Source organism: Saccostrea cucullata, unplaced genomic scaffold, assembly GCF_032062105.1.
Source record: "Saccostrea cucullata isolate Sc308-1 unplaced genomic scaffold, CSIRO_AGI_Scuc_v1 ctg16066, whole genome shotgun sequence".
Lineage (NCBI taxonomy): Eukaryota > Metazoa > Mollusca > Bivalvia > Ostreida > Ostreidae > Saccostrea > Saccostrea cuccullata.
Genome location: NW_026941019.1, coordinates 1 through 12,871, shown reverse-complemented (window position 1 = coordinate 12,871; position 12,871 = coordinate 1). Strand labels below are relative to the sequence as shown.

General features: G+C 33.1%; 1 protein-coding gene and 2 long non-coding RNA genes across 3 annotated transcripts; 1 reads left to right on the top strand and 2 right to left on the bottom strand.

Moving 5' to 3' along the window:
* Window positions 1–137: 137 nt before the first annotated feature.
* Window positions 138–3,049, bottom strand: LOC134256943 (WD repeat-containing protein 54-like; the record flags this gene model as incomplete). The annotated part of the gene is made up of 3 exons (XM_062739610.1): window positions 2,734–3,049; window positions 1,146–1,208; window positions 138–219 (listed from the first exon to the last, which is right to left on the bottom strand). Coding segments are annotated over exons 1-3 (373 nt in total), but the record flags the coding sequence as incomplete, so codon positions are not given.
* Window positions 3,050–7,584: 4,535 nt separating this feature from the next.
* On the bottom strand, window positions 7,585–11,806 carry LOC134256941 (uncharacterized). The gene is made up of 5 exons (XR_009989824.1): window positions 11,680–11,806; window positions 10,445–11,237; window positions 10,014–10,090; window positions 8,890–8,952; window positions 7,585–8,449 (listed from the first exon to the last, which is right to left on the bottom strand). It is a non-coding gene; the product is annotated as an uncharacterized LOC134256941 (long non-coding RNA).
* Window positions 9,702–11,835, top strand: LOC134256942 (uncharacterized). The gene is made up of 3 exons (XR_009989825.1): window positions 9,702–9,755; window positions 9,885–11,251; window positions 11,695–11,835. It is a non-coding gene; the product is annotated as an uncharacterized LOC134256942 (long non-coding RNA).
* Window positions 11,836–12,871: the final 1,036 nt, after the last annotated feature.

The window sequence follows — 12,871 nt, the reverse complement described above, 5'->3', positions numbered from 1 at the left end:
TTCCTTTGTAAAATCATGAGACATGTAGCATTTAATTGACTGATTTAATTTATAAAATCAATCATTACCTATTTTACAAATCATAAAATATGTTAAGATGGCTACTTTGTGGTGTATGGTAAAAATCATGATTATACATGTATTACCTAATATGTCTGTGCTGTTGATATCACCTAGAGCATGCCAGTATATCATTGCAGACCCATCTGATTCAAACATCTGTACAAAAAGAAAAAAAAAACACTAATTAGAACCAGGATACTTACAACGCATGCTAAAATTCCATATACATGTACATGTTTACTAAACTTTTAGTCTACATTCATATTTATAAACTCTTGATAATAAAACACTTATTAGGCAGTATAGGCAATTCTACTGAATAAATACAGACTCTAAGGATGAACAAGGCAGGGATCTTCCACTACCCCTTGTAGGGCCGAATATGGGCCCCATTCCCAATTGCAAAATCACTCAAATGTTCCCAAAACTGAGCAGCCTGTGTTTAAGTTTTGAAAAAAATATGTAAAACAAACCTGGTTAGGTTTGAACTCTTAATGAAATGAACATAATTTTTGGAGACTTGGCTAAACTTTATCATAATACAGGTAGATCTATTTTCTGAAGTAAAGTTCTGAATAACGAAGTAAAAAATCAATGTTACCTATCATAAGTCATTAAGTGTTAATTTATTGAAATACATCTTGCTATAAAATTTCCCCAAAAGTTGTAAAATGTTGTAAAATTCCAAATAGTAAGGGCCTGGGCCCCATTCCCAAATTGGGGTGGAAAATCCCTGCAAGGAAAAGGGAAAGACTTTGTTACAATACATGTATACATTTAACTTTTCATGATTGTTGTTTATACTATTACTGCTACATATAATACTGTATAGCATGTTATTTTAGCGCGTTGCTAATTTTAGCTTATTTTGTTGATTTGATGGTAGCCCACTATTATTTTAATCGCTAAAATAGTAAGTACTCTTGAGTCTTCTAAGCATTCATCTGCAAACAGCTGAAATTCTGTGTCCGCTAAAATAAAATACGCCAAAATTATTGGCATACCTTTGAGCAGGCAAAACGTAAAATTTTACACCCTTCATTCAAGAAAACTTGCTATACAGTATGAATGGAGACATTTACCTGTATTCCTTTTAATGAAGTTAAAATAAAAACTGTCCTTGTAGGAAGACATATCCATTTGGCCTAAAAACATAATTTAAAACAACATTATTTAACATAGTTCCTTATGAATGTCAACAAGCATGTTTTCCAGGCAGATGCAAAAATATTCTATTTCTAGACTCCCTGAAATATCACACTATTTTTCTTTGATATTTATTTTGTTAGCATATGTTCCTCTTCTTGAGAAATTTCAAAAAAAAAAAAAAATACAAATGTGTTTCAAAAAAGAAAATCTGGCAAGTTAATAGGATACCACTGTAGCAAGATAGAAGGAAGATATTAAAGAAAGCTGTGAACAAATTATCCCCCGTCTCATAAAGATGCTCTTCCATATGTTCAATGTCAACTGAATTTGTCTGATAGTCACAGAAAATCTCTGTAGTAATATACAGTTGTTGACTGGGGTAGTTGGAAATAAGTCGATGTGTTGAATTAGCGTGCAAGCTGTTGCCCAAGGCTGCAGGCTGCTGGCAACAGTTTGCACTCTGGTCGAACAGATTGACTGTATCCCAAGACTTCTGCCGACAACTGTTTTTTTATATTCCTTTGTTGAATGAAAAGATTACTCAGTTTAGCTCTATTAGATGTCAGTAGGCAATAGTCTTTTTTAATAGTTCCTAGTTTTTTCAGGGACTTGAAGGAGGTATATTCCCTAAGTTGGCAAGTATAAAATAAGTCCCTGATATTTAGTAGGGTTAATTTTACAGTCCTGTACGTTATATTGCATTTTTATTGTAGATAATGTATACATCAGGTCTGGTACAATCACTAGATTTAGCTACATAGCTTGATTAACCTACATAGCTTAATTTACATACCTGAGGTAGCTTTATTTAGCTACCAAATTGATTTATTTCTATCAAAAAGCATTTTTCTCAGGGTGTGCAGACAATATCATTTTGATGCAGTGATTATTTTCAACTCTGAACTCATCTGAAAACAACTCATGAAAAAATCCCTCTTGGAAAAAATGTCTTTTTTTGTGCAGTTGCAATCAAAGTTCTGAAAGTTTTGGGGCTTTGTATGACAGTTAGAACAGTTACTCCTTGAATGAAATGACAAAGAAGTCCAGTTCCGGTTAACACGATCATAGGTCGGTAATTATTCAGCACAATGTGAAGTAATCATACTCAGTCATGCCTCACTGCACCTCACCGTATGGTCAGATAACCAAACAATGGAATTACATGTTTTGCTCTAAATTGTCCAAATGCAGCAATGTATAAACTATCTCTGCTTTGAATTGTTTTTTAAAGCCTCCCTATTATAAATATCAATAGTCATTTCATTGCGACCTTTTGTCTCTTTTTCATAAAAAGAAAACGTTTGAAAACTTACCTTGAAATAGCTAAATAAAGCTACCTGAGGTAGGGAAATATAGCTACGTAGGTAATTCTACCTACGTAACTAAATCTAGTGATTGTACTGGACCTGTACATGGACCAATCAATGCATCGAGGAAATTCGAATTAAAGTTTCTTTATATCTGAAATCTTCATTGAATACATAGATAGTAATTATTACTTTGACACAATGAAATATATACTTGTATAATCATTGGTGTGCTCTGCTGGGCCGCCGAAGGTTCTTTGCAGACGATGTTTCTGCTATTGACTGTGGATCCATCAGTTGATGCCGATATAATGTTGACAACAGCTTTATGGACGACGGCATAGTTCAGGACTCCTTTCTCCAAAGCAACCAACACAGAAAGGTTGTTCGTAAGCGAAGATGCGCTGCTTTTCAAAATTAAAGGCTTCTCTTTGCGGTACATAGTGGAAAATTATGATTAGGTGTCGTTGAAACTTGTGTTGCTCGGTACGCGAGATAGCGCATGCGCTAATAAGACACAAAATAACTATTTGATAGGTCATACACTAAAATGAAATTATGTTTATGTCATGTTAATCGAATAATCACGAAAAATGAAGTATAAACGGAAGGAAAATATTAAACCACATATTTAAAGAAAATCAATTTTGCAGCAGATGTATGCTCAGACAATCATTTCCTCTTTTACGAATTATTTAAAGAACAACCTGTTTGACACAGGAGTTGGAAAACTCCGAGAAAGTTTAAAACTTGAAGTGCATTTATATTTTGTCAACTGTGCAGCGTTAGAATAAACTGACAGCATATAGTAAGTAGGTGGCGTTAAAAAGGAACTATTCTTAGCTACTGTGTCAAGGAAAGTTTTTCAGGAAACCGAGTAACAGTTCGCGATAAACTTCTCGCCCTACTTCCTGGTTAATGGTTGTAGCTTGTCCGAGAAGGAAATTACAGTGATGTTTTGGGACTACTCTTACTGAAATGTCAAGAAGAACGCAGTTAGCGGAGGGGGACGTACAGGTGAAGAAGGGGAGGCTGCAGGTGAGAGACAGTTGTTTACATGTTATGTCATCTGGAAATCACTAGTGACTGTGCATACGGAGTATCCTACTGGATATATATGGTATATAACAGTAGTTAGTATTCAGGTTGAAAAAAAAGTTGTTGTCATATCGTCATTAAATGCAAAGTCATGATAAAGAGATGACAATCTTTTTTACACTCCCTTCCCTGCTGATGTCAATGGAGTTATTTCCCTTATTTCTGATTCAAAATAATTTTATTTTCTGAATTCTTAAACATCTTTGCCCTTTTAAATGTTTCAAATCTGGGATATATTACTTTTCATAGACACTCTCATGGAAGTTAGTATAGGGTGAGTTGACCATGCATCAGACACATACCTAGCTTCAGAATACTTTAGGCATTAAACTCTCTTTTAGATGTAGAACGCAGCTTTCCGAAAAAAATATATTGACAGACCAGAGAGCTACAGTGCCACCCATTGAAAAAAGTTGCGCTTGGTTCTGCTGATTAATTCTTCTAAATTCTTAACTCAATGGAAAAAAGCTACAATTTAAAAAAAAATCCCTTGCCATCAAGTTCTCTTGTAGTCGTCATCTGCATGAATAGCATTAGACTGAATTATCTTGCAAACTAAAATTGCAGTATTAATACACAAAATGTTAGATGATCTCAATTTTCAGGGCCAGGAGGGCTATTAACATCAATTAAAAGGAATGTTTTGTTGTGGAAACAGTGAAAAATGTGTTAGGAACACACAGTTAGTAACATTTTCATGATTTTGAGATGACAGTTTTAAAACCATAGAAAAATAAATAAATCGAGAAACAGTGATTCATTTTTTTTTCAATGGGTGGCACTGTAGCTCCGGTCTGTGATTAAATTTTTTTCGAAAGGCTACAGTTCTGCAGCTTACTCTCTTTGAACCTGAGAGTTCTCACTCACAGTGTATTTGCTTGTTACTGTCTTGAAGCTGAAGATACAAATTTTTCATTGATGCCGTGTTATACATTAGAACCAGGACTGTGAGGAAAATGGGGAAAAAACCAGTAGGACATGCAGAGTTTTTTTTCCCAAAAGTTAATTCGGTATTACTATTATTACTGGCAGCTTTAAAATTTAAGCTGACCATGATAAATATTGCCTTTTTGGGGGTGTATACATTGTAAATACACTTCACAGTTCATTTTAAAAACATGTTTTGTGTGTCACAATGACAACATCAATATATATCCTTGTCATTAAGGGAAAGTTATATTGCTATATATTTATTTTACACCTGTTTGATGTGTAAAAATTGTATTAATAAATTATTATATGAATTGTAAATAAAAAAAAAAAAAAAACACTCATTTCTATCTGAATAAATTACTTCAATAAGTTACTCAATTGATTTAGTCCAAATTAAAATAAAACAATGTTTCCCTAAAAATATAAAATAAATAATTTAGAAATTAGAATTTAAAAAATAACCATTTTGAAAAAATAGGGGTTGGAGTACAACAAACATTAAAATAATTTTAACCAATGCCGTCCGATGGCCCATTGATGTACTAAATTTATGCAGAAGAATATATAACTTGCTATTTAAGAAAGCAATGCTAATATAGTCTGAAGATTTATAATCGGGCCATGCAGTATATAATGCACTTGAAATAGAAATTTAATGCATTTATAAGTGCATCTATTTCGTTTTTTTAGACTCTTGAGTAAACAGGAAGTTTCATATGATTCAGTGTTCATATTTTTTTATAGCCATTTCCTATTTCTTAAAAAAAAGAAGTACTTCAACAAACTATAGAATGACTAAAGAATAAATGAATTTAGTCTGCATGGTGCTGAACCTAGGAGAAGGAAGGCATGCATTTTTATAATAATCTATGGTATTCATTGCAAAAAGTGTGCAATCTGTATATGTCCTAAATAGTAACTAACATGACCTGATGCACAGATAATTGACTTTTGAAGATGGTTGCATGATTATTGTTCTGGTCCAATTCCTTAGGACTCGTGGTAAAGGGTGGGGGGTCTGGAACTGAGAGCATCAATTGATAGTAGACTAAATACAGCTTTGACCACTATATTGCGAAGTGTGAGTTGGAGGAGCATGCCCTAAATACATGTATATGTCGATACAAACATGATCACATGATTTATTCAGTCTTTTTAGCCATGAAGTCAGTTATGTCAGCAAGTTAGAACTATATCAGTTTTGGTATATTTTTTTCCCATGTTCAAAGTATGAAATGTGTTAAAAATTTTTTAAAAATCTGCATGAATTTAGTTGATTTTTTTAGTAAGATTGCAAATTGAGAAATTAATTGGCAAGAGTTCTAAATGTTTGCCCTTGCAGAATATTCCTGAGATGTCCTAAGAAATCCTAAGACAATCTTAAGATTTATTCCTCGGATATCTTGAAAAAATCCTAGGATTATTCCTAAGATTTCCTGAGATGTTTTTGGAACAGGAATTCCTGGGATTTCCTTGGACAGTCCCAATTCAGGGGTTCTAGAAAAATCCCAGGAATCAAAACACCAAGACTTCCCAGGATATCCCAGGAAAATCCCAACACTTAAAATGTCCTAGGAAATCAGGAATTCCTAGGATTTCCTAGGATATCCTAGCTTCCTAGGACATCTTTTTTTTTAAAAAAAAATCATACATAGCAACAAAGCAGAATTATAAGATCTCTGAAAAAAATTTAATGAATGTATGCATTATAAAAGTTCATGGCCCCACAGAAAAAATAATACATAAAATAATTTTTAAAAAATGCTGATGGTATCTGATACAACAAATTCTTTACAATTTTACTGCTGTAATATTATAGTGCAGTTATGATTCAACATCATGATTTACACACAAGGGGGGAAACAGATTGTCTTATTTTCAAACTATGTTGATATATTCTGAAGCAGCTCTCATAGAATATTTATGATATACATGTACAATGACAAATATTAATAACAATAAAAACTAGTGCTTATTGTAATATATTCCCTGTAAGCTTCATTAAATAAGACAAACTCGATGCATTTGAAACTTTAACAACGTTTACCCAGAAGTGTACCAAGTTTATTCAAATTTTAGCATTGCACGCGTGCGCTTGTGAATGCATGTGCGTAATGACCATATCATCTTGTCTACACAATCTATATATTTAAATATGCTAAATATTATAGTATTTAATCCAAAAGTATTGAAAAGATACGCTCATTCAAGTGTTATTTTGATTTTGCTCATTTCACATGCACTCACGTGCATACATGAGCATGGTAACCATATCTTCTTGTAGATGTCCGTTACATCTATCTATTCTAAATCTCACCCCGTGTTGAAAACGAAGGGAGTTATAGCTGTTAAAGTTTCAGCCAATCAGATTGCAGCGCACGAAAATGCACGTGTGTGCATGTGCATAGTGACCATATTTTCTTGTAGTAGTCCATATATCTATCTATGTTCCAAATCAAAAATCAAGGGAGTTATAGCTATTTAAAGTTTAAGCCAATCAGATTGCAGCGCACGTGCATGCACGTGTTTTCATGATAATTGCTATATATCATGTTGTAGGATATACTAATGCATGGCTATTTTCAAAATTTCAAAAGATTTCGTCAAAAAACAAGAAAGATATTGAGACTATAGTTTCAGCCAATCAGAAGCGCACGTGCATGCGCGTGAGATCTTGCTATTTTGACCATGTCATATTGTCTATGCCTCTAATATATCCTTATATTATAAGTTTCAAAGCATTTCATCAAAAATTTTAAAAGTTACGCCAATATCAATTAAATCGGTCATTTCACATGTTGCACGTGCACGCTCTTGCAAGCACGTGCGCGCAAAATGACCTTCGTTCCGCAAATCTACATAACATGTCTACTGACCCTAAAAACATTTCACCTTAGTCGGATGTATAGTTTACGAGATCATTCCCGGACAAAAAAGTACCCAGGAAGAAGAAGAAAAATAATAATAATAATAAGAAACAGAGTAAAAACAATATGTTCCCCAACTTCGTTTGGGGAACATAAAAATATTTAAATCAACAACCTAGTGTAGAGAGTAGGGGTGAGGGTTCGTCACTTCTGAAGAATTCTGTACAATAAAAGATTCAGATACCAAACAAAACTAATTCATAACACTCCCCCCCCATTAAAAAAACAAAAACAGTATGCACCTGGTGGCAACAAAGTTTGAAAAAAAACCAAAAACATATAGGTCAAAGTCACAAGGTCATTAACCTTGATGTAATTTGAAAGAACTTAATTAGTGGAGTATAGATACTCAATATAAAATCTCTACCTCTTATGGTTCAAAAGTAAAAGATTCAATAAGGCTATATTTTAGCATAACGATGACAGTCAAGGTCATTGGTCTTGGTCTCATTTGAAAGTGGAGTAAGCATACCCAATATGAAGTATCTATATCTCTCATGATTCAAAAGTTATGGCAAAAGGTAAATTGGCAATAGACAGATAAACAGACAGGCAAAAACAATATGTGCCCCCGAAAGAGGCCTTGACCTCTGACCATTTCACTTCAAAATATATAAGGGTAATATTTAATTTATAAACAATATTAAATTTGTATTGATGATTAATCATGTTCTGCAGTGGGATCGTCAAAATGAGTTATAATATAAAATGTCATTGCAATATCTGATGGCTTTTTGGAAATGTTAAGAGAACGAAGTGTTACAGACAGACAGATTGACAAACAGAAAGATAAACAGACCCAAATTAATATCCCCCCTGCACCTCGTCAATCCAATATAAGTCGCCCAGCTTTAGTTGATCACTGATGTATCTTCTTTAGCTGTACATTTTTCTTCTTCATCGCCAGTGGCCTAGTTGCAGATCGTGAAGCCTTGTTTGCTTTTTCTTCACTCGACTTTTCACTTGTCTTTGCTAAAATAAAATGTTACTTAATGTATTCCATTGTTTAGTCTAAATATGTAATTATTTCTAAGGGATGAAAATCAAACTTGTAAAATTTAGTAGCCAAAGATGCTACATGTACCAAGCTTTCAGATTCTACCAGTCCATAAAAATATGTGTTTACCCAAGTAAGATGAACCATTTTTCTCAAAAGATTTATTTTATTCACACTTGCATAAGGAATAAGGTATGTTAATCAATTGCATACATGACGTGATTTACAAATGATGTCATAATAATCTTACTGAATAGCCTTTTAGTAGAAAATAAAATTTTAATTCGCAATAGTTAACCGCTTTACCACAGCTGTCGTATGAAGTCAATTTACTTGGCATTAAAATACTGTGAATTAAACTCTCCGTGTGAACAGAACATTAAAATCATACATTAACATTATTTGAACAGCTTACCTTTCTCGGCAATATTCTCCTTGTTGTAATTTGCTTCTTTTCCCTTAGTCCGAGTTAAACAGTCTGCAAAGTTATCAATAAAATTTTTTATAAGACGTGTATATATTTGTTCTTTTGTAATCTAGCTGAAATTAATTTTAATGATGGCTGTCATTGATATTTCTTGCTGATTTTTTCATTTTTCTGTCGTAAATTTTGCAAATATTATCTTATGAGTTCTACGACATCTGCGTCAGTTTTCCCAACTTAATACAAGTTACAGAGATTGAAATGTACCATAAACTTTCATAGACGACTTTCACATTTACAAAAGTTATTCCCCTTTGCGGTAGAGCTGGGTATCGCGACTGAAAAATTGTATCGCGATATATTGCAATATTATATTTTGTATTGCAATATATCACAATATAATTTTTTTTAATAAATTTTGCTTTTCATCAATGTCAAATGAAAACACAAACTCAAATTACATGTATTCTCGAGTTGATATTGCAACTGCCTGGTCGCGTTGTGTCGGCGCAAGTGGCAAGCTAAGTTTTTTATGGCACAACTTGACGAATCAAGTTGTAATATGCATTCGGCTTTAACATGAAGAGGTTTCATGTAACAGTTGTCTGTTTCCCTCTCGTTTCTATTTCACGTCGCTTGCCGCCATATTTTACCTTGTAAAGGGCAAATAACTCTATTTATAACAATTTATAGCATATCGAACCCGAACCGGTATTCACAAAGAACTACCGCGACACGTATTGTGAAGAAAAAAATCGGGATACAACCGGTAATATACAGCACTACTTTGCGGGGTCAATCCAGGGTCAACCGGCGTAAGACACTGTTTCCCCTCTATTACCTTACCAACTTTATGGGTCAGTATCTCGGAAAAATAGTATGTATGAATTTTTTCATTACGTTTTTAAAGTTGCCCCATATTCTGGCAATACAGTTACAGACCGATATTGTTAGATATAAATGTCTGAAAATAAAAATATTTCCAGGTAACTTACAAAGGACAAAGTGGGAAAAATGAGTGTTACGCCGACAACCGGAGATAACTCTTAGGAATGTGAAATCCGTCTATTCTTTCAAGTTTACAAAAGAAAATTTTAAAAAAAATTACAAGATACCTGAAACTTTCTCTTCATTTGGTAGTCTCAATGGGAGTTTCCAGTCTCATAATCCTTGCCAGGCTTCAAGGTTCTAGCTAGAAGATAACAATGCAATGAAGGCTTTATTTAAGAGTATAATTCCAAAATTTACACCATGTCAAAACATTCAATGCAAATTTAACAGTAACTGATAATAAATATTTGTTTATAAGTCTTCTGCTTACTAAATTTTAACATGTAAAACCTGGAAATATTTCACTGTGTATGTATGTACGTTTGATCTTCATGGACTAGACTGAATCACAGTATGCCCAAAAACCTTTTACACATATTCAAATCGTTTCTTCTGTTTCAATATTGAAATATTATACAACACATCACATGCACTAAATTATTAAACAATATTTGTGTGTTTAAATACATATAACAAGGAACCACTCGCCACTTACCCCACTGGCCTGTGGCCATGATATCTACACTTCTTCCAACATTCCCTTTACTGCACTCCTAGCGAAACCAAGATTTTTGGGAAAGAGAACATGGTTTATGTGAAGAATTAGAGTCAATCTTGGGCGTAAGTTGTGCATTTCATTACATTTCACCAGTCTCTCTAAACATTGCCGCTCCTTGAACTCCTATTTTGCGCTTCTCGATGAAGTCTCGCGAGAGGATGATAAAGGACGGTGTAAAGTTATTTCGTGCCACACCAAGAAAATGCGGTTTGTTTATTCTTGAAAATAATTTGTGATTAATGTGAATTTACGTTTTGTTTATTTTACAAAATGAAAATATATTTTAGCGAATATTTTCTGACAAATTAATATTCAAAGCTGAGTTGACAGTAAAATATATTTTATACACCGGGTACTAATTGATCGAAGATCAGTCTTTTTGTACCACCTCTCGGAAGTTCGCGCGAGAGAATGCTGCATACACGGTGTAGGGGTATTTTGTACACCTTTAAGAAATATCCCGACATTTTCCCGAGAATCTTGTTAAAAAAAACACGTAAGTTATTATCAGTGACAAACGACCCGCATATTAGAAAAATAAAATATAAATATCCTTGATCAACCAATGCTACTAACAGAAAGTGTTACAGAAGAAAATATTTTCGAAGAACCACGATGATACATTTAGGGCAAGAACAATTTGCATGGAAACCGTCCAAACACAAATATGGCGGATTGTGAAGTTGTCACATTGTGCTGTAAACAACGACTTTTCTTCGCATCTACAAGCCTGTCACGATGTCTGTAAGTATCTTATTGCTAAGTGATGAATGAAAATTAGTATATCTGGCGATAAAACCTATAGAGAAAACGCATTTTTATCGTATTTAATAGTTATGTTACGCCTCGAATTTGGTCAAAACCTTTGAAAAGTTTTTTTTGATCTCTGTTTATGTGGATAAAATTTTCAGGAAACTCTATTAGATTTACTGCGTATTTTAGATTTTCCTCGTTAAATAAAAACAATACTCAATATCAAAAACATGAGGAATTATATTCTCAAACTCAATACAATACGATTCTAACCCAACAAAATTTGAAATATTAAGCTTTTTAAGTCAGAAAGTGACAAAAGTATGATGTCACAGACCAAGTCATGCTTCTTGAGTATGCTGTTTATGTAGTATTTAAATTTGTGTAGTGTACTCTTCTTTCAATGACTCAATATTTACTTTTCTTTTATATAGTATCTCTGGCAGTTATGGGTGAATATACAGTGAAATCATACAGATTTGGATGAAGATGTTAAAGATAGTAAAGTCAAAGACAGTTTGATGAACCAAATGACACTGATAAAGAAGAAGATACAAAAAAAAGATACTTCTAGCCAGGCATGTGACATTGAAGCTGATAGTTTGGTAACCACCTGAGAGATATATAACCTGTATGCAGGTGATGACGGTATAGGAGAGCCATTTCTTATAACGTGCTCTGAGGAAAATATGTTTTATTTTGTCGAAATGAAATGTGAAGTGAAAAATTAAATTGACAGATGAAGAAAATTTACCACTACATCCTTCTGCATGAATGGTCTTCTGAATTCAAAGCCATTTGAAAACCAACTTTAAGTTAAGAGGAACACTTTATTTTCAGTGAAACATTCTGGAAAATATTACTTCTACATAGAAAGAAAAAGTTGTATTAATACTTGATGTTGTATTGCAAGATGGCCAAGTTTGTATGATCAGTGCTTTCGAAAAAAAAAAAAGCTATGCTTGCACTCAGTTTCCCATGAACGAAGCAATCTAAAGATTAAGTGTAAAATTTAATTCTAATGGATAAAAATCAACTCAGAAATGTGTGATTTGAAAATGGTGAAATATTGTTTGTCTGTAAACAATTTTTTCTTTAAAACATATTACATGTATAACTCTTCCCTGACAGCATCAATATTTCAGAAAGTATTTAATTTAAAAAATAGTTCTAGGGTCAGTGTCTTTCTATGTATCAAGTATAATATGTTATGATTGAAAATTATTCATTTTATGATTTTCTTGATATTATACATTAAAACTTTAAAAGTAATAAAATTTCCTGTCATTCTGTTTTAACATTTATTAACATGTACAAGTTTGTAAAGTTTAATTTGTCTTTTTTACAAAAGTCCCAACATTAAGTCAAAAGTCTTAGGAAATGGGATTATCATAAAAATGATTAACTCCTGGCTTTACAATGAAATGTCCTGGCAAGATTTGGATTTGAAATGTTTAACAAAGAAGTCCTGGGAGATCCTAGGATGTCCTGAAATCAAATCCCAGGATTGTTACTCCTAGGATTTCCTGAAATCAGATTGTGAGGAAATCTTAGGAATTCTTAGGACATCTTAGGAATTCCTGAGAAGCATTTTCAAGTCAGGAATAATTT